Below are 20487 nucleotides of genomic sequence, written 5' to 3' on the forward strand. Positions count from 1 at the left end.
GGTTTTGAAGATTTCAGGCTCATGCCGAAACAACTTGATATTCACGCAACCAGACGTTATGGCTCACGCAAGAATGCTCCTGAACACTGCAGGTTGTTTTAGCAGAATCAAAACTTGTGGACATCTACAACATGGCTCAGTACTAATGAACCATGTTGCACTAAAGGACGCCTTGTACGAGCTGCCAGCAGTTAGATTCATTGCATTTCAGCTATGCTATGCTCATCATTAGTAGGGCTCAAACGTCTTGGATAATGAAAGCACTGTTTTGTCTTCTTCTTTGTCATGCACCCCATCTTCAAAGCCACTGACAGCTGCTATTCAATTAATCACTTACTTGAAAGGATAGTGTGCATACAACATCAAAATACAAATGTGTGTGAAGGGCACTTGCATGCCACTTGTGGATATTCGAAAACATGCCCTGAAAGTCTTTCAGAGCTGCCTCCTGCACAACTTCCAGAATGCCTGCCAATTTGCGTCAAACAGATTTCTGCCAGACAGATTTCTGTCAAAATGTTTACATTTAAATGTAAGGATGCATTCACAGGGCTCTTGAATACTTCCGTACAGTATTTGATAATTCATTATGCTGCATCTGCATTCACTGTAATAAAGATAGGCTGTACAAACTTCTAGCAGCCTGTGCAGCCAAGTGATGGCAGAAATACAATCAAGTGGCAAGCGGTATTTCTGGTTTGTGGGTGTAAACCCTTTCATGCATTGTTTCTGCATCAGCCTGGTGCACAGATTTGGGTAGGTCTGTACAAATTTGCAAAGGTAGTGCTAAGCACATTCTGCAAAATCAGTTTGTTTCTGGAGTTCATACACAACAGACAGCCATGTTGTAATCATTTGAAAGAACTGCACAAGTAAAATTTTTATTTTAGCACAGAGATTTTTTTTCAAACTTCCAAGGCACAACTGGGCAAAGCGTGCTGACACGTGTTTTAAGTACAATGCTCTAAGTGAGAGCATGCGCAGCAAGTGCTACATAAGGATGATGCCAACATTCAAGATGCTTAAATTAACAGTGCCTATTTAGCTATATGAAGGCACTATGAAACATGAGGGTGGAGATGAGCACGAGTACAATGTCATGGTTTTCAAGCAGTCGCATGCTGTGCGTGTCAGAGTCTTAAAGCTCAAGATCACACTAGCAATTTTTAACACACACACATGCACATACAACATCTGCACATATATATTTGCATTTTGAGCAGCATAGCTGAGACGAGAAGAATGCCATCTGCAAGCAACATTACGTCAATGATGTGAATTCTGAAGCCAAACACTATTCTATACACAGTGCCCATAAAATACCGTATTTTCTCACGCATAGCCGGCACGAAGTATGCAGGACATTTGGCACTAAAGTTGATGTGTGGTTTATACACGAATTTCGGTGTGCAAGTTGGCTTCACGGCACCACTTCACAGTAATACAAGAAAGGCAGTTACGTGTGAAAAAAAATTTTGCGCAGTTTGTAGCTGGGTGTGCAAGTTATATGCAGGGGCAGCTTATACACGAATACACGAGAAAATACGGCAATTCTACAAACTCAAGAAGTCAGTGACAAACATAACATCATGAATAATTTAGGAACATACAAGCAGGGTTCAAAATATGCACAGCAGAGGCAAATTTAATATAAAATAATGTCACCATCGGCATTCACTCTTCACACTCCTGTTCACCTTCGTCCGAAGAAGAACTGTCAGTTGTGCCGTCTTCAAACGTGCTGACTTCCATGTGCATAACCTGCTGCGACCTTAGTGCCGCCATGAGGGCTATGTTGCGCGGATTGGGCATGCACATCCCCTCGTAAGGCGGCGGCGCGAACCTGGCGGCAGTGTCGGCAGGAACTTCCGAAGCTTCGCACTTCGCCGACTCCCCGGCATTACCGAGCCGAAACTCCATGGTCTCGGAGCGTTCGTCACCCATGGCTGTCTTATGCAATGGCGTCGTACTCCTTGCTGCAATGCCTCCATCAAATGCGGGGGAGAAGTCGCCCACGTGACCGTCGTTCTCGGCGGGGCCCTCGGCCTCGGGCACGACAAATCCTAGCTTGTCGAAGTGTCCTCCCTCCACTCCAGAACGAGCCAGAGCATTTTTCTCTCGCTCACGGTGCTCCTTGGCCTTGAGCACAAGCACGCTCTTCAGCTCCTTGAACACAACGGCAGAGGCCTCTCTTTGCTCCTTCTGCGAAGGTAACTGCGAGCAGAAAGGCATCAATGAGAGTAAATTAAATGCTGCGCTTTGCATACAGTAATGCACAGTCTCAATCACACTTGTCTAGAGCGACCAGGCAGCTGCTTCAGCCACCGTTGTTACAAAAATATGCAGAGACCGATGCCAAAATGATACCAGACATAGTCATACCGCATGCTACGTCCTGGTGCTATAATTAATGTATGAATGGAAGCTTGAAGCTAACGTGAGGTAGCAGCTGCAGATGGCACCAGTGTCCACAGCCATGCGGTCAACCGCTCTAGATAAGTGACTGTAGTATAATGGAAAGCTGTACTAGACTGTACTAATGGAAAATGTAGTGTCAAAGGTGACGTCGATGTCCTCCTTGAGAGGAAACATAGAACGACTGAATGTCAGCAGAATGCAGATGCCGCTACTTTCACCAATGCACACATTGCCGCTTTTCACTATATACGTAACAAAAATATTGTCGAAGTTACAGCACTTGTCACTCTACTACTGCTGTAGACTGATCACCTGACTTTGTGTGGGTCACCTAAGCTGAGAATAATGTGAATGTGAATCCTATTGTCTTGGAAGCTTGCGAGCGGGAACTTATTTTCAAAGCAACTGCCCGACGACCCGTGGCTACGATTTATGACTCTGGCTTCCAATCATGCTTTCTATGCTAAGGCTAACCAATGTGGTTGTCGAATGAATGCTTGTTATTCTTAAAGGGACACTAAAGGCAAATGCTAAGTCGACAGTGATTGTTGAAATTGCATTCCAGAAACCTCGTAGTGCTTGTTTTGGGCCAAGGAAATGCTTCTTTTGAAAGAAAATCATGTTTTAATGGTCCGCAGAGTGTTAGCGCATTTCAAATCGCCCACTTGAAGAGACCTTCTGATGTCACAGTTGCCTTGCCCAACGTTGCCTGCCTTTACTGCTTGGCAGCCGACGCTGTGGTTTCTTGGCATACAGCACAATAGTGGCCATCAACGGATCCAAGGTGGAGCTTAGCTTGGCCAGCAGCAGCAATAGAGTAGCAGCAGTTTGAAAGTAGCGAGAGCCACAGCAGTAACAACGACCATCGAAACTTGTCGCGATGGATACCGAGGCACGGCACTCCACTACTTCGAGCGTAGGGTTTCATTCAGCGGCAGACAGTGGAAAGTGATGTCGGTTTCTTTGTTGCAGCTCAAGCGGCGTACACCATTCGGGCATCCGACAACATTACACCAACGCGGCATTTTGTCGAACTTCCCGTTAGAGCGACTTCCATAAGCGTGCAAAGCACACGCAGCAGTATGCGATAACGAAACTGCCACCAAGATGCGACCGCTTCAGTGGAGCGCAACACGGTGAAAACAGAACTTTTGAACCATCTGCGCCGTTCTCCATGGTAACGCCAATAAGTTCTTTCTTCCAGAATCAAACAGAAACGCACTAGCGTCGTGTTATTACATCTTGTAACGCACTGAATGTTCTTTTCTATCATAAGTAGTTTGAGTACAAGTGATTAATCGTACTCGGGACTTTTGACGTCATCGCGCTCATTCCAAAATGTCCCACTGGTGACATATATCATGTCCTACATTTGCCTTAATTTCTCAATCAGTAGAGCACTGCTGTTGATGATACTGATGGTTTAGATGTTCTCAAACATTGACTGTCACTCTGACATAAATTATTTGCCTTTAACATCCCTGTAAGTGCACAATATGGCCTTTCTTATAAGGAAATCCAGAGACTGGTGGTGTTATCGTACAAGCGGCATTTTTGTGGGTCTTTGATGTAGTGTGGTTTTTGCATTTGAACTGCTGAGTACTATACAGCAGCGCAGTAAATGCAAGCCGCGGCTAACAATCTGAACGTCGGTCTTACCCAACCAATTCCTCAACTGTGTATTTACTGTGGGTACCCATTAAACAACTACCTAACTGCTTTCACTGCTACTGCATTCCAGAGACATCAAGTTGCACTAACAGCCTCACTCCCGTTTGAAGTTCCCAGTTTATACATAAACAACCACTTACAACAGAGTTATGTCCAGCATCCCCTAATGCTGCAGTCAATACATGAAAAGTAATCTTTGAGATCGTACAGTGTCATCAGGTATTAATGTGGAATTGTAAAATTGGTTGTATTCCTCTCTTCTTAGTCCCCAATCAACTGTGAATGCAGACACACAATTGATAGCTGCAGGAACTTTCTTACTTCACAGTCTTCTCCTCCATTGAAATCACCAGGATCAGCCTTGTCTGGCAGCAGAGCTTCAAAGACCTGTAACAGAAGAGAACAATAAAAAGGCGTAATTACTGTAAAAAAAAAAAAAGCAGACACAGAATCTGCATAAGCTGTGGCTAGGCAGTAATACATGATGGCACATCACAGCAAGATTTTGGTGATGAACTGGTCTCGTAAATCGCCACGTGATGGTCACAGGCCGCGGTGGCAGAGCTAGGTCTTATTCAAAGGTGATTTTCTTGAGCGATCACTTTCAGTCATGATAGCTATGCTCCATTTCATACATTGGGTGCAATGCTATGGAAGCTAGTGAGGCATCAAGAGATAGTTCAATGATTTTACCTCTCGTAAGGTCTTTTTTTTTTGTTTTTAGACTGAGTAATAAACGAAGATGCTTTGAGCATTAGTGATAAACAAAGCCCGTTATTTAAATTGTTGTCAATAGGTTGTTCTGGATCGCTTAGCATCTCTTTATTTTCATATCGTGGCCTCCGCAATTGGTTCCTGCAGCGCACAGCCGGAGCAAATCACGGACACCACGTTTACAACGACAAAATCGAAGCACAAGATATGCGAACTTACACATTTTGCTGACCGAACTTCTTGCATAGCTTCGACAGCGTTGTACCTCATGTGTGAAACGGAGTATAGACTTTTAAAGGCAGTTTCAACTCGATGGACATCTAACAACATTGACCATGATGATTAGCCTAATCATGAAGAAGGACAGGAGGAAAGCTTTGCAACTGCAAGCACATGTCGCTGGACTTGTGGAATGAGTTAGAAAAAAAAAGGTGGATGACTTGCACGGAAGCCATATCCAACTGCACCAAGCTCTTTAGGAAGCACTTCAAGAGCAGCAACGCAAAGATTTTATCTACTGTGCGACTGCAACTATATTTAAAAAACAGTACATGTTAAAAGTGTGGTGATTTTTTAGCAGCGATGAGTACCCTATTCTGTCCTGGGTACCACAGAACTTCCTATAAAAATTACTATAGAACGAATTTCTGATGCTGCAATTGTTTGGTTATTCCAATAAGGACTGATCAGCTCATAGATTTGCGCCATCTTTGCACTTTTTAAGACTTGAGACACATGTTATCTTTCTAAATGTCCAAACGCTCATCTTTTCCTGGACACAGCCAGGCAATCGGTCTACCCGCACGTGTGGACAACAATCGCGGGTTGTTGCATTTATGACACAATGGTATTTTGTTTGAAATGACAAATCTGCTAAGTCACCGAGCCATTCGAAGCCAGAATGACAAAGTGACACCAGTCCATACACTACCCATAATTCCAACATAATTCCAATGCCAGGCGAACTGCCAGGCTTACAAACTCACATAGACACTTAGTGCCAGCATTGTCTAGACAGTAATCTTTGTAGGAGAGTCTATGCTGTGAAAAGGATAACGTGACATACAGCGTAAGCCAGGAACTATTATAGTTCAAACACGGTTCTCACAAACACGGCTCGAACACATACTACTTCAAGCTTGAGAGCACTGAACCCACTCGCCTCAGATTTTATTGTACTATCTGACAGGTTTTCCAATTTTGCAAAATTTATCACATGCAGCTACTACACTGAGAGTTCAGCTTGGGCTGAAAATGCAATGTATCTTTTCATGGACAGAAAGACATTTGCATTACTCTTGTGCACTTATATCCTGTACAATGAAACCCTTGTAAGCTTTTACCAGTGACACTCTTTCACCAAGTTGCGGATGTCGTGGAAGATTTACTACTTTCTTTTCGGTACACAAGGTACAAATCCTTAGCTACAAGTTTTACTTACGTCGTCTTCAGATATCTCTTCATATTTCTGAAGGAACAAATGAGGAGGTGAATTCAAAGGTACTACAATGCATTCCAGCGACGGTTGGATAACAGTGACCACAAGATTTCTATAGAATAATCTTCACTTATATTTTTGAGACAAGATTAAGAGGGAGAAGAGGAGTTGAACAGCAGAATTTACGCGTATAACAACTGGTCGATTAAACTGACAGTAAAGGGTCAAAGGGAGGGAAAAGGCACTTGTTCTATTAGGTACTCTAACAATGAATGCAACGTAAAGACGGGCAAGATTAGGGAAGTTACAGGCATAATTTGGCTAATGCAGGAGAGATGTAAGCGGTGATCTCTGCTTACAAGACAGAAGCCTGCTGTGGACTTTGATCGATTCCTGCAGACCGCGGCCACACCACTAGGGATGTAACTTTTGACTACCAGAGGTTTCTAATCCACACCTAAATAAAAGCAGGTGGGGTAGTCTCGTACTCAATTGTGCAGTGTGGGCTTGTGCGAATAGTAAATTTTAGGTCCGAAGCGAATTCGAAGCAAATTCGAATAGTTGATATCACATATTATAAAGGAAAATGAGCATATCTGTCATGACCCAACTAACCAGCGCAATATTTTTAAAGTTGAAACAAGACATATGCATATGTCATTCTTTTTGGTTCAAAGGGAAGTGGAAGCAACTTTGAGTAATAGCAGGCTTTCACTTTCGGTAGAACGCAAGTGATAACCTGTAAAATCATGACGCTGCGAGGAGCAGGTGACATGCTGCCCACTTGTCACCACTGTGTTGCAGCGAAGCATGTCTTTTCCGCAGGCGCGCATTTCAGTTGACCACAAGACCGTTTTCTTTTTCCTCTTTCTTTCTTTTTTCTTGAACTGGCAGCAGCGAGGCCCGCCATTTCCCCGGTTTAGCGGCAAAATTGGGACCAGGTATTGCTGGAAGACATAACCCTTGTAGCCACAAACTAGCAGGCACAGCAAACGACCACCTCTGATTACTTCCAGTAATTCAAAGTTCCTTGCATCCCGCTTTTTATATGTTTAGTTAATTAGAAAACCCGCTTAAGTAGATTTTTCATAGTCCCAGTGACTTTGAATTAACGAGGTTTTACTGCGTGTTCATTTAAACTTGAAATGGGGCTTCGCGGCAGTGCGGATTTCTCCTGAAGAGGTATATTCACGGTACAGCACACCTCCACTGCAGTGAAACCACCTTTACAAGGGGTTACATGCGGTTTATATATGTCTATTCGTTCATTTCGAATACTTCGAAATTTCCTAGAATTTAAATTCGTTTCGAAGCGAATTCAAATACTGTAATATTCGTTCGAATATTCGAAGAGCTCGAATATTCGCACAAGCCTAGTGCAGTGAAGCATCACAGCCACTCAGCCATGGTTGCAGATATGACCCTCACCTCGTCTTCAATGACAGGAACATCATCTTCGTTTATGACTACGACCGAGCCGGTGCTTGCGACGGGTTGTGGGAGCTCCAGGGCTGGACTCTCGGCAGGAAGTTTTTGGGCTGCACAAAAATTAAAAAACAATCAGTATTATATTATATTATTTTAATTAAATTGCAGAGCACTGTGTGTAAAAATAATAATTTGGATATGAGGGACACTTTATTCATTGTCTAAAGTTAGCTTTCACCAGCGCGGCCATGGATGGCACAGGGTAATGTGCAGCGATGAAAATAAGAAATTTGCGGGCATTGAATAGTATCAGCTTGCGCAAGACAGGGTGGGTTGGAGATCATTGGGAGAAGCCTTTGTCCTGCAATGGGACCGGCTGATGATGATAACGATGACAACCTTATCCTTGCATTTTCATGTACAAAACAAAAATCTCCATGCACAGCTATTTTTGCGTTCAAGATCACATAATTGTTTTAAACAAAATTCACCATTAGCCCTGCCTTATTGGTCAAATTGGTCTATGAGTTTTGGGCCTCACCCATGTTGTCGGAGCGATGAGTATACAGAGGTTATACATGTTACACCAAAGAAACTTGTAAATGTAGAGAATAGAAAACAAATGCACCCGTTTCAAAATGGAACAGAAAACAGCAGTGAATTGTGTTATGAAAGAAAAAAAAAAAAGGCTCGATGGCTCTTATGCAGCCACGTGAAATACAATCATGAACAAATAAGATCACTCTCGCCACCAGCTACATGTGCCAAGTGCCAGAACCAGAACAAATGATGGGCGGCCGGACCTTTTATTCCATTCAGAATGGAGCATCCTCCAGCAATTCCAAAAAAAGAGTTGCTTCTTAAAGGATACTGACATTAATTTTCGTAGCTGAGTTCACTCCGTCATACAAATCTCCTGTATACAGAGCAAGTGTGAAGCTGGGTAGATGCTGATAAGATATTTTATTTTGATACTAAAGTCACTTTTCACACGACACAGCCACTGACATCGACACTAGCGTGACTTCAAGCTACAGTGTCAGTTCTGGTGACTTCATGCACTAGTATGGCTAGTTGTGATGACGTCAAGCACCAAGAAGTACAAGATGGCTGCTTGTGCGTCACCAACAGAGCCATGCAGCGGAGTGGCCGTGAAAACGTCACGATATCTTGCGCGAGCACGTGCCGAGAAGCTCATACCATGTTGTGACGACAGGATACAGTACGAACGGAAACTGCCTTTTAAGAACATGTTGTAATTAGTTTCTCAGGGCACTCGCACGCTTACCAGTACATTTTTTGAGCTCTTCAGGATTTGGGTCTTTCACTTGACGCAAAAAAAGAAAAGCTACAACTGAAAATTTTCGTGTCAGTACCCCTTTAATGTCCTGTTCAGCGTACAAATGTGATGGGGCGTTTTTGTGGCTTTTGTTGCATCTTGTGACAATCAAATACAATGGGCATGATACAGAACATCTTGACCAATCACACGGAGCATTGTTGGCAGATACGGGACAGAAGAACGGAATAGCTTTACTTTATAACCCTCGATGACTCGTGTCGCCGCCCACCTGATTTCTTGTCCAACAGCATGGAGACCTCTTCGAGGCAACTGCAGCTTGATGCAAGCTCGGCTTTGACTTCAGCAAGTAGGCAGCTGAGGTTGGCTTCCAGCGGCTCAATTTGAGAATCCTCCGCAATGGATTCCGTGATGCTTTCGACTGCCTGGGTACTGCGACATGTAGTTAGAAGTGAAAGAAAGAAGCGGAATTTTTTTGGGGGGCTCGTTGCTTTGTAAGACACAACCAAGTGAATCCAACAGACAAAAAGTTTTAAACTAATAATTGCCCCTCAGTTTACATTTCATTGGGTACGACACCACCTCTGCACAAAGCTCCAACAGACAATCACGCCAAGGAAAGTATAGGGGACATTGTTGTCTTTAACTGTAGTGTGGTAATTAGGATGTTATTTAAAAAAAAAAAGAAAAATTACCCTTTCCATTGGTGGGATTCGAACTGACAACTTACGAGTGTTGTGGGTTTGGATCCAACCGAAGAAAAGGGTGATTTTTTGTCCACTTTCATTCCTTTCAATTTATGTGATTATTACTATAGTTAAAGACAGCAACTAATGCCCCCTATGCCTTCCTTAGCCTACATGTCTGTTCGATTCATTTAGTTACGTAATTAGAAGTGAGGCTCAAGTCTTATAGTTCAATATCCAGCTAATTACCCGGTTTAGATTTCGCAGTGAGAACACAAGTGGTCAAAGGATAAGGGCGCAGCCGTGTATGACGTAAGGTTTTTACTAGTGCAAGGGTCAAGTGTGGCTAAAGAACACAGTGGCTATGATTTTAAAGACGATAGTCTTTCTTGGGAACTTAAACGCAGAAATTTAAACACAGAAATTTTGGGAACCTAAACGCAGAAATTTTGGTCTGTCTGTCTGTCTGTCTTTCTGTCACACGTTTCAATTTCAGCCTGGACGTCCAAAGTTTAAGCACTCGCTGAACGCCCAGCCATCTTGAAATGGTAGCTGCGTTCATACTTGTGAACAAGCAAATATTATGCATATCTGAGGTGCAACATCAATACGTAAGTATTAGGTGGTGCGTTCCTTTACTATAAAATACATAGATATGTAATTCTAAAGACCCTAGTGTTTCTTAGGCTGTGCTGAAACGGCCAGCAGAAAAAAAAAACGGCCGGCAGAAGACTATCGTCTTTCGACGACATTTAAAGCGTAGCACGCAGATACGTGGCCAATTTTTAAGCTAGCAGTGAGCAATGATGTACAACGAAAAAATGTAACACGACTATAGAAAGGCCCGAAACTGGCTGCTACAAAATTGCATAAAATATAAATAGAGATTAAAAATATCGTAAGGGCAAGTAGAGAGAAGAACGAAGAATGTAACACAGCTGTAAAGAGGCCTAAAGTCGTAAAATCACAAAAGTGCAGCCGTGTCGAGGAAGGACTAGCTTTGCAGGCAATATCATGTGTATACAGAGGCCACACAGAAATCTCTTATAAGTACAATTTGTAGATCTAAGTGCTACACAGTGCTGTTCAACGTTCATTGTTTGGACACAAAGTATTGGAGCAACAATTTATATGGACAAAAAGGTTCTGTTTGAATTCTTTAAAAGCCATTAACGTGTTAAACTGCAATACTTGCCCTGCAGTCACTAAGGTGTAATCAAGGAACTGTTATATTCTTATGCTGGTCTATTATACATCTTCAAAAAAAAGGAAATATTACCGTTTCAAGGCTGCCATCAAATGTAGCCCCAAGCTATGAGTGGCCATGTGGAGCTCGTGGGGTGTCGCACGCAGCGACCGCAGTGGCCTGCTCTCTAGTTCCTCCGTCACCTGGCTGCTCTTGTAGAACTGGTAGGCATTGCAGAAGTTCCTAAGCTGCGCTTGAATGCTGGCTCTGAGATCGGTAACGATTGTCTTCAGTGACAGTGCATCAAAGAGACCTGCAAACACAGCGGTGATTAAGTCAGACATAACTTTTGACCGATTCAATAGATTGTGTAGAGGGAGGGCGGTTCACTAGACTTTGTCCAATTTTCTAGCCTAAATTTGGTAAAGGGAATAGGGGAGTAAGAGAGAGAGAGAAAGAAGACATGAGTCTAGATGATGTAGACTAGGGGAGCTATTCTAGAACTGTCCATTTAGTGGACTGTCCATTTCAGCCACCGTTTACTGGCCGGAGCTTGACGAGCAGCGTGCCCCCAATTTCAGGTTCTTCTTCCTCAACATCATTTTGACGTCATGGAGCTTTTCCAACTCTCTACACAATTGAGGGGAATGGAATGCGCTTCACCATGGTGAATGCAGCCCCCTGAGACCTGCTTTTGTCTGTATGTATCTCGGAGGCCATGCATTACCTCTGATTCCATGATCACGTTAGCCCTTAAATTAGGTTTAATTCGACCTCCCATTGAAAGCACCTGCGGAGGTTGGCACGCACTTCCTGTACCATTCGCAGGTATCTGGGACAGGCTCATATGCAAGGACAGACATGTCAACTTCCTTTCTTCTAAAGATGAGTTTGCTGTGCAGGTGCGGTGTGTCGACGTGGTCAAGAGTGCAGTGATGTCACGGCTTGCCGCTTTTTCGAGTAACTGAATGCGCTCCGTCGCAACGTCCACTAGATGGACAGTTTGAGATTTGCTCCCTAGATCTTGCACAAGTGCCGTAACATACTAATAGTAACTGTACTAAAAGAATTGAATATTTTGACAGATGCTTCAAATGCATTATCGCTTGCAACGGCAAGGGTCCAAGCTGCAACAATAAATGACCGAAGTAGCACTACTCACAGCTTTTCTTGATTCCCGGCATCAAAGAAAGCGACAGCCTCCGAAGAAACTCCGAATGCTGAATGTGCATGAGATACAGCATCGCCTGCGTGGATAGACAGCGTTGATACATTTTAAGCTGCATCTTTTCAGCACTTGCTGTATAGTATTCTACATATCATTCCGATCTGGTGATACACATGTGGGCTATTAACAGCATTTCTATCTCTACACAATGCAGGAAAGCAGCGGCAAACTTGGGACATCACAAAATAACAAGACACACAAAAAACAACACTATGACGACTATTTCAGTGACTTTCTTATGCATATTTTGCTTGCTTCAGGAACTTGACTGGATAAGGTTGCTCTAAGCAGGCGGGGCTTAGGCCATTTCGCAATCGCAACATTTCCAAGGATATGGGAAAACACATTTTGTGAATAGAATTCATATCCCATAAAACTTGGACAAAATGTTTCTAAAAGTGCTGAATATAAACCCAAATTAGTAAACATTATAGGAAATACGGAAAGCCTAGCAGGTATGGTATTGAATGTCATGTTAATTTATGAAATGAGAGAAAGCTGAACCAGTTTGTAATAATTTGCTGCTCGAATATTCCGATTTAGATGACGCAGGCGCAGGAGAGGAACGGCCAAATGAAATGCTTGTGTTGTGCATTTCGCTCCTCCCGGATCATCTACGTCTTCTATGCCAAAACCATGAATTCTTGAAAGAACAGTGGTATCAACAGGGAACACGTAATTAGCAAACTAAAGGAGTTGTTCATGCCAAGACTGAAGCAGCAATACTCTAGCGACACATGTTACCTTGAGAGATGAGAGAGAGAAATTTTCAGTTCCTTCTTCAAGGGCTTTGCCGAGTGGTGCAAAAAGCTCTGCACTAACATCTTCAGGTGCTGTGTATGCCAGGTAGATGGTGCTCACGTCGAGTTCACCTTCAAGCGGAACAGTGTACTGACAGCACGGTTAAGGTTTGCAAGACTGCACCGCAGCTGTGCACACAGGCTGGCAAAACAAACTGAACTCACTCAGACTATTAGTAATATTTCTTGTTCATGGCTCAATCAGATTCAGGCTCACTCATACTCTGCTCAGCATCACCAACATGAATTCAAAATACCGTATACACTCGACTAAGGGCCACACTTGTTCAAGGGCCGCTCCCCCACAACTTGGCAGTCCAAATTCTGAAAAAAAAAAATCTCGCCAGCAAACGGCAATGCCGTCGCATTTCGCGTATGGCGCATTTCGCGAGAGCCACCAGATGGCAATAGCTGTCCTGTGGCTTCGTCACGCGCCGCTATCTGTGAGCTTCGGGCGCACGGCACTATCTGAAAGGTCTTGTCGTTTTTCTCGCCGGCGCCATTGATCCGATGAAGAAGCAACACCGATGAAGACATCTAGCGAGGATGTCCGCAGCTAGACGCCAGATATCCCATTGTTAGGTATATATGGCACGATTAACCCCTTAACTGCTATGGACGAGCAGAGCTCGTCCTGCCCAAACTGTCCCCAAACTGCTTTGGACGAGCAGAGCTCGTAGCGGAATAGGTACTCCCCTCTAGCGTTCAGGACAAGAGGCGCTCTTCTACAGCTTAGATTGCGTGTAATCCACCAGATGGCAGCATTTACTTGACAATTTATTTTTCTCCTGTGGAAAGAGCGCGGTTTTTGCATTAAAAGATGGCTTGTGGTGGCAGCCACCCATGCATAGCTGGCTCGTCAACACGAAAAAGAAGCTTTTCATTTTCGTCATCTTCTTCGAGTGATGATGGTTCGGATACAGATGTTTATCTTGTGTCCAAAAGTGAAGACAGCGATGACGGTGAGTTGAGCATCTTCTCCGGTGATGATGAAAACAGGGCAGGGTTCTGTTTGGTGTCACAGAAGTCTGGCAACTTGGGGCACACGATGAACGCTGGCAAAATACTGAGAAGCGCGATGCGGCTCGTGGGTTACGTGCGCCCCAGTGACACGGGCACGGACGCACGCCTGCCCCTTCGGGGCAGGCGCGCGGGCTAAACAGCGCGTGGCCGCGATAGCGGCCAGTAGCGCGTGACCGAGACCCTGCCAACCGGCCATTTCGCTAACGCTCAATGGCCGCACTCGCGAAGCGAGGACGAAGCCACGATTATGTTTCCGCGCCCGAAGGGTGCACAGGGCCTTCACTGAGCAACAGAAAAAAACTGCCGGCAACTTTGCACGCGTCCGTGGTGTGCCCGTGTCGTATCACTGGGGCACACTGCCCCAAGCTGCCAGACTTCTGTGACACCAAACAGAACCCTGCCGAAAACAGCTCGGAAGCGAACATCGCGAGTGCTCGCCAGTGGATCTTGCTTGATGCGGACAATCCTCCTGTGAAGCGTCCTCGCTTTCCATTCTTGTCCGTTCCAGGCAAGACTTTCAACTTGTCATCGCAAGATGGCCTTATGGAATATATTCAGCAGTTTCTTCAAAAGCGCTTCATTTACTCTCAGAAGTAAGGAGAAAATGGGAAAAAGTTGAGAAAGGAAACTCGCTTTTGGTGTAGGAGCTGCAGCAGGCCCCCTTGCATTATTCCGTGTTTTGATTTGACGAAGTATGTGGTACAAATATATTTCAACATCGACTAGGTACTTTTTAGTACAATCAGATTCGAAATCAGCAATAAAAGAAATACGCACTTTTGGTTGGGAAATTTTCAAAAAAATAAAGCACTTAAGGGGCTAAGTAGGTTTTTCCATACGTGGATAGAAAATTGGACAAAAATATCACACTTCCGTGGAAAAGCCGCACCCCATCAAAATCGCTGAAAAAAAGTGCGGCCCTTGCACGAGTGCGTACGGTATGTTCGTTTGTATCCCTGAATGGAGTAGCCTACTAGTAGAGAATGATTCAGGTACAATCCACAGAAAAGATTCTATCGAAAGGATATGACTCAATGGCTTCCAAAGTGGCGCTCTTCCCGATGAGGAAGAGCTCTCGGGTCCACAGGAACACAGACTTCCGTAGCTCGGGGCACTGTCTCTGAGGATCCAAGTTTGGCATGAGCATATTCATCTCGATTCGGTGAACAGGAACATTGTGAGAAGCCCTGAAACACAGTCGAGCCATGTTCTGTAAATCCCGCTTACAACCAGGCTGCCATAGTCATGTAAACGCTGTTCATGTTACACACCAAACAATCAAGGTTGCTTCTCAATGCACAGTAAATCTGCAGTGCATAGTTCAAGGAAGAATGGGTGCTGGTCGCACTTGACTATTCTAGTCTACTGGGCTAGTGGACAGGAGTGGACAATGCTAGTTTAGAAATGTCAAGCGCATATGTCCTCAACCACACATTCATCTATCGCAGTACTCGGTTGTATGCCCAACAAGTTGGGAACATGAAGGTTCTTTAAGGGTCAATATAATATTGAAACAGAAATGTTTCAGTAAGCAATAGTTCAACATGGGGGCCTGTATTTGAAGTCCCAACGAAAACACACTGTTCAGCCACTGTTAGTCATTTGGATACCACGTGACAGATAATAAGAAGTGGCACGAAATGTGAACTATTATCTATAGTCATACATACAATTTTGATTATAGATTCTACCTATCTTCACTACTGGTATTTTTCCCAATTCTGGCCCCGAAAATTATGTCTTTTTTTAGGTGAACCCCAAAAAACTGCTTCTGAAAGCCACGGTTCACTTCCCACGGGGTACTTTGCATTAAAAAATTACGTTAAATATCAGCAAAGATGCTCACAGGGTAAAGCCGCGGGCCACTACTTCAGCTTCCTGGATAATCTGCAGGCACTTCCTGATCATGACTTGCACTTCTTGCATCGTGCACAGCAGGCTGTGAATGTTTGCTCGGTACTGACGTAAAAGGCAGTACTTCACTAGGATCATTCCGGCAACCAACAGCAGTGCGCAGGCCACCATCCCCAAAAGCAGGCTTTCGGTGCTGCTCTGTTGTTCTGCAGACAGACATCTGGCAACAAGGCACACGACGACAGCAACAACAATGCTGTAGGTACTGCGAGGAAAGAAAAAAAGAACCACAACTGTAAATTTCCAAGAACGGAGCTTTCAGCGATCCACAGCAACACCAAATTTTCTTTTAAAGGGCTAATGAACCAGTCTTCCAAGTATTCATCAAAAACCCTCAGTAGAATTGTAGTTCATAGCCTCACAAACTGATTGCTGCAAAAATTTCTCGGATCTGTCATGAACGAGTGGAGTTACAGGGGTTTGTGTCACACGCTTTCTTTCTTCTCTCGTCTTGACAAGTGCGCTAGAAGCGAAGCAGGGAGGGATGACATGGGGGCGGAAGAAGTTACGTCAGCATGTTTCATGACCTTGAGTGCGCGGGATGAAACACAATCGCTCCCTCCCATTGTGATTCCTATGTGTGAGCGTTGCTCACTGTCTAATGTTAGCAGACTATGGAGCGCTGCGTCGGCACATGGCGGCACCCCTTGGCAACGAGCGCACCTGATCTAAACGCCACTCTCGATTTATGTTGGCTATTGGCCAATAGCGTGCTACCTGCTGTTCGATGTCAAACAGCAGGCACCAGTATCTCCGAAGAGAGCGAGCACAGGCCTCTGTATGAAAAGAGGGTGCCTGAGAAACTGGCAGCTTCGTACTCCACTTGTAAACTCTCTTTGCCGTGCATGAGTGCAAGATTTGGCTGAGATGTTCATAAAAGTGTTTGCTATCCTCATGATGTTTTCCCACCAAGCCTGAGGGATGGTTCATGCGTAAGATGATGAGAAAACGTTCTTAATCTGTAGACGATGCTGCCCTGAACCTGCAAGCCAAGTATCATTCCACTTTCTGAAGCAGGGTGTCCATATTCTCGCATGAAAGATTGTTCAACCCCGCTTTTGCAGTTTTTGATTCTCCTTCTACTATGTCCTGCATGTGGCATCATCTCCACCCACTTTGTAATTGCTCATGATCACAATTCACTCCCAAAGAATAGCTGAAGCATGCACGCGCAAAGATTCTTCTCATAGCATTCATCTTCCACCCAAGTGACAAAGTATAGACTTGAGACTTTTGCGGCAGCTGGCACAAAAAAGTGCCGAACATACAACATTTCATTAATCATGTTGGTTGCTGCCTTTCCTTTGCAGGTTCTGTCACGTAAATGATGACACAGAACTTTACGGTTTCTCTAACACTTATCTTGCACTTGGTGCCATCAACTTGTCATAGTCATTCCTCATCATTGAAGTTGATAATCCACATTTGTTGTTTCAAAAAAAAAGAAACTCTCGAAATTCCCGAGAAGAATTATTAAAGATAAGCTAAGACAAAGAATGAGCAAATTGTATCATCCAATAAAATTTTACTTGGGCATCTATGCAAGCTAAAACATGCTAGACCTACAAAAGTGACACAGAAATGACGGTACTGACAACGAACTGCAAGACTCTGCTAAACTTTCCAAATGAGGCAAATCTGCTGTCAAGTAACGGCCTTCACTGTAAACTATAATTGTTTCCGCAGATGTCACATGGCTGTGACGGTGAAGAAAGCGAAATGCAGCCTGTAAAGATGAAACACTTTATTGGGCGAACTTGTCCCCAGTAAAAGAAGTAGCACTCAAAGTGTAGTGAAAGTGACAAGCACAGACGTCGGTCATCGGTAATCTGATCAGTGGTAAGGTGCGTTGGCATTTATACTGGTGGCATCGAAGATTCCAGCTTTAACGTTGGTGGCCGCGTTACTTCCAGAATAAACTCTACTGTTCACATTGTGCGCTAAAGCTTATTAGAACAATCTAATATAATCAGGAATGTTCGACATACCCGACAGTGCGCGCAAGGCAGTCGCACGTGGCTGAAAACGTGCGCTTTGACAATCGCGCAGTGTTTTGAGTGACCTACACGTGTAACGGGTCGGTTACATGAAAATAGGAAAAGAAGAACATGTGGCAATATACTCACAGGAAGCTGCCTTGAAAATTTTCTTTGTTTACACTCAAATATCTGGCTTCAAGGAGATTTCTGAGAAAGCGTTGGTCTTCCTCATCGAGGCACGGGCTTCCCAGGATGGTTTCTAAGAAAGGTTCTCCATCCTGAAAGATGAACACAAAGTTTGAAATTTCTTTATACGTATCAAAATTTGCTTTAAAGAGATCATAACAGTAACCCTTCCATATGGAGTCTTTGTTACTGCTTGTGCTGTCACTCTTTTAATGTCAGGTTGCTTGCTATGGCTAATAAGATTGTGCAAACAATTTTTTGTGAATACAAGGATTAAAATTGTCTAGTAGTCATTCTCGGTACTGAAAGTATTCCTTGCGGCAAACCTGCAGAAGTTCTCCATATCTTTTACTTCTTTGCAACTTTTCTGAGTATGTGCGCTTATAATGTCCCCATTTAAGATATAATATGTAGGCATTTTATTCTTTACACTGAATTTAACATATCAAATAGGAGAGCATGTTTTCTGAACTAAGGCTATTTCTGCATGACAGTGAAAATAATGCAAAGCATACAGTGACATGCACGGATACTCAAGTACAGCTGGGACTGTATTCTCAATGTACCACTTTAGAATTTTTACTTTTGCAAGTTTTTGGCCCAACAGCTTCACTCGTATAACAGGCATTCCATCTACTATGTTACCCAATTTGCCATCTATTGACAGCGATGTCCTCGAATGTGATCGACCAACAATTGTTTGTAATTGAGCAAAAAAAGTTTATTTTGGAAGAAAGAAAAAACAGAACTGTGGCCAACATGCATATAACACGTGCTTGGCGATACCATTAAAAAACTGGTAGTGTGGGCATAAGCTAAACTTTGTGATGGTTAAAAATGTTGAAGAGCAGGCAATACTCACAAAATAGTGAAACGATTGTAGAACTGCAGATTTTGCTTTGCACAGCCCACTTGAAGAAAGGGTGAGGACACTTGGCTGGAAAATAACGTAAGTGAATGTACGTGTGACATCAAATCTACCCAGCTGAGAGAGAAAAAGATGCCCTGAATATGGTGAGGAGCGGACAGCTTGTAGATGCAGCATAACTTATCGACCTTTAGAATAATGAACTGCCATTAATTGCCATGGGAGGCCTCCTAAAAGAGCACAGCTCACTAAAACGCATGTGCGATGTACGTTTGCAATACGGTTGTTACAGGGTGCGCATTAGACTGGGACAGAGCCAGATCGGGATTGCATTTCTTGATCGCTACAGGCTTATGTGTTCAAGAAACGGAAGGGAGCAAATTGCGATCAAGAAAAATTCGATGCCGATCGCGCTCGAAGCTGGCCATGACACCTTGTCGCAAGAATTGAACACCAAGAGAGCGAATTTCGGAAAGTAATACGTACTCTGCTCAACTTGCGATCTACAACGCAAGGCGTTTGTTATTGTGATTTGAGAGGATACACACAAAAGCCACAGCGACTATAGAGTACGTGATTTCTAGCGTACCAGGAAAGAGAGTATCTTGGAACGGGGCAGGTGACACGTTTTTTTCAGGGTTGGAGGCCGACCATCAGAAGTCTGCGCAAACGCAACCTCCGTGTCGGGAAGCTCAAAACCGGCTTCGGTGAGGTGAGCGTACAACGGCGAATTCTGAAAGACAAATGAAACCATGTAGTGATCACTACCAGTCACGCGGCTAATCGTGCGCCCGTGAAATGCAACAACACCCCTGAGATCTCAATCAAACTCAGCAAAAAAACGCGGCTGAAAACGTGCGTTTTGAGCGACCCACGATCGAATCGCGGCATGCGGACGAACTGAAACTGTTTCACAGGATCGCGATCAACTTTACCGGCAGTATGACGCCGTCGTCGTCGAAATCCATCTTCACTCAGCATTCGCTAGAGTCGCCTTTCATGCTCATAATTCCTCTAAATTTGGAAACACTTGCGAAATCGAGACTTCAAATGCGAACTAAAACAAGACCAGCCGCTGATGCCGATGCACCCTTGCTTCCGATTGAGCTTGTAATCGCATTAGTCGCGCTGAATTAGAAACAGATACAGGCGTTTTATGCTACTTAAAAATAAACCGAACGGGCTTCGTTATTTTTCTTATGTATTTGCACTCAGTAGAGATGCTAGCATGTATGAAACATATCAAACTAGCCGCAATACGAAACTACGCGCAAATCCTTTCAGCATGTTTATTGACACAATTTGGCCGGCCAAAATGCATAGCCCCAGAGAGCGCCGTGGCGCGGTGCATTGTGGGGGGGTTTATTCGCTCGCCGCAAAGCGCCGCGCGAATACATGGGGAGAGTATTTCGGCCGCGCGTTAAAAAAGTGCGGCCGGTGCGGCCCTCTGGCGGGGGTCTGGCCGTTGCCAGGCGAGCGAGACCGGCGAGACGGAGACGCGTAGACGCGGTGGCTCCGGCCATCGTATCGATAGTATGCGCTCCCCTTCTGCGGTAGTGTTATGTTATTTCGGCAGAGTAAAAAGCTGGGCTTGGTGTTCCCTGGCTACTGTGCGATGGAGTTAGGAGAGGCCAGGATAGACGCACAT

At 44.2% G+C, this 20487-nt stretch overlaps 1 protein-coding gene across 1 annotated transcript; it reads right to left on the reverse strand.

Moving 5' to 3' along the window:
* Positions 1-834: 834 nt before the first annotated feature.
* Positions 835-19927, reverse strand: LOC119396360 (uncharacterized). Its single transcript, XM_037663553.2, has 13 exons — positions 19775-19927; positions 19429-19572; positions 18834-18908; positions 17933-18063; positions 15739-16011; positions 14921-15079; positions 12814-12955; positions 12004-12088; positions 10935-11154; positions 9241-9401; positions 7670-7779; positions 4411-4476; positions 835-2214 (listed from the first exon to the last, which is right to left on the reverse strand). The coding sequence occupies exons 1-13, from the start codon at positions 19805-19807 to the stop codon at positions 1675-1677; spliced, it is 2139 nt and encodes a 712-aa protein (XP_037519481.1). The 5' UTR covers positions 19808-19927; the 3' UTR covers positions 835-1674.
* Positions 19928-20487: the final 560 nt, after the last annotated feature.

The sequence above is a fragment of the Rhipicephalus sanguineus genome, chromosome 6 (genome assembly GCF_013339695.2).
Source record: "Rhipicephalus sanguineus isolate Rsan-2018 chromosome 6, BIME_Rsan_1.4, whole genome shotgun sequence".
In the NCBI taxonomy this organism is placed as follows: Eukaryota; Metazoa; Arthropoda; class Arachnida; order Ixodida; family Ixodidae; genus Rhipicephalus; species Rhipicephalus sanguineus.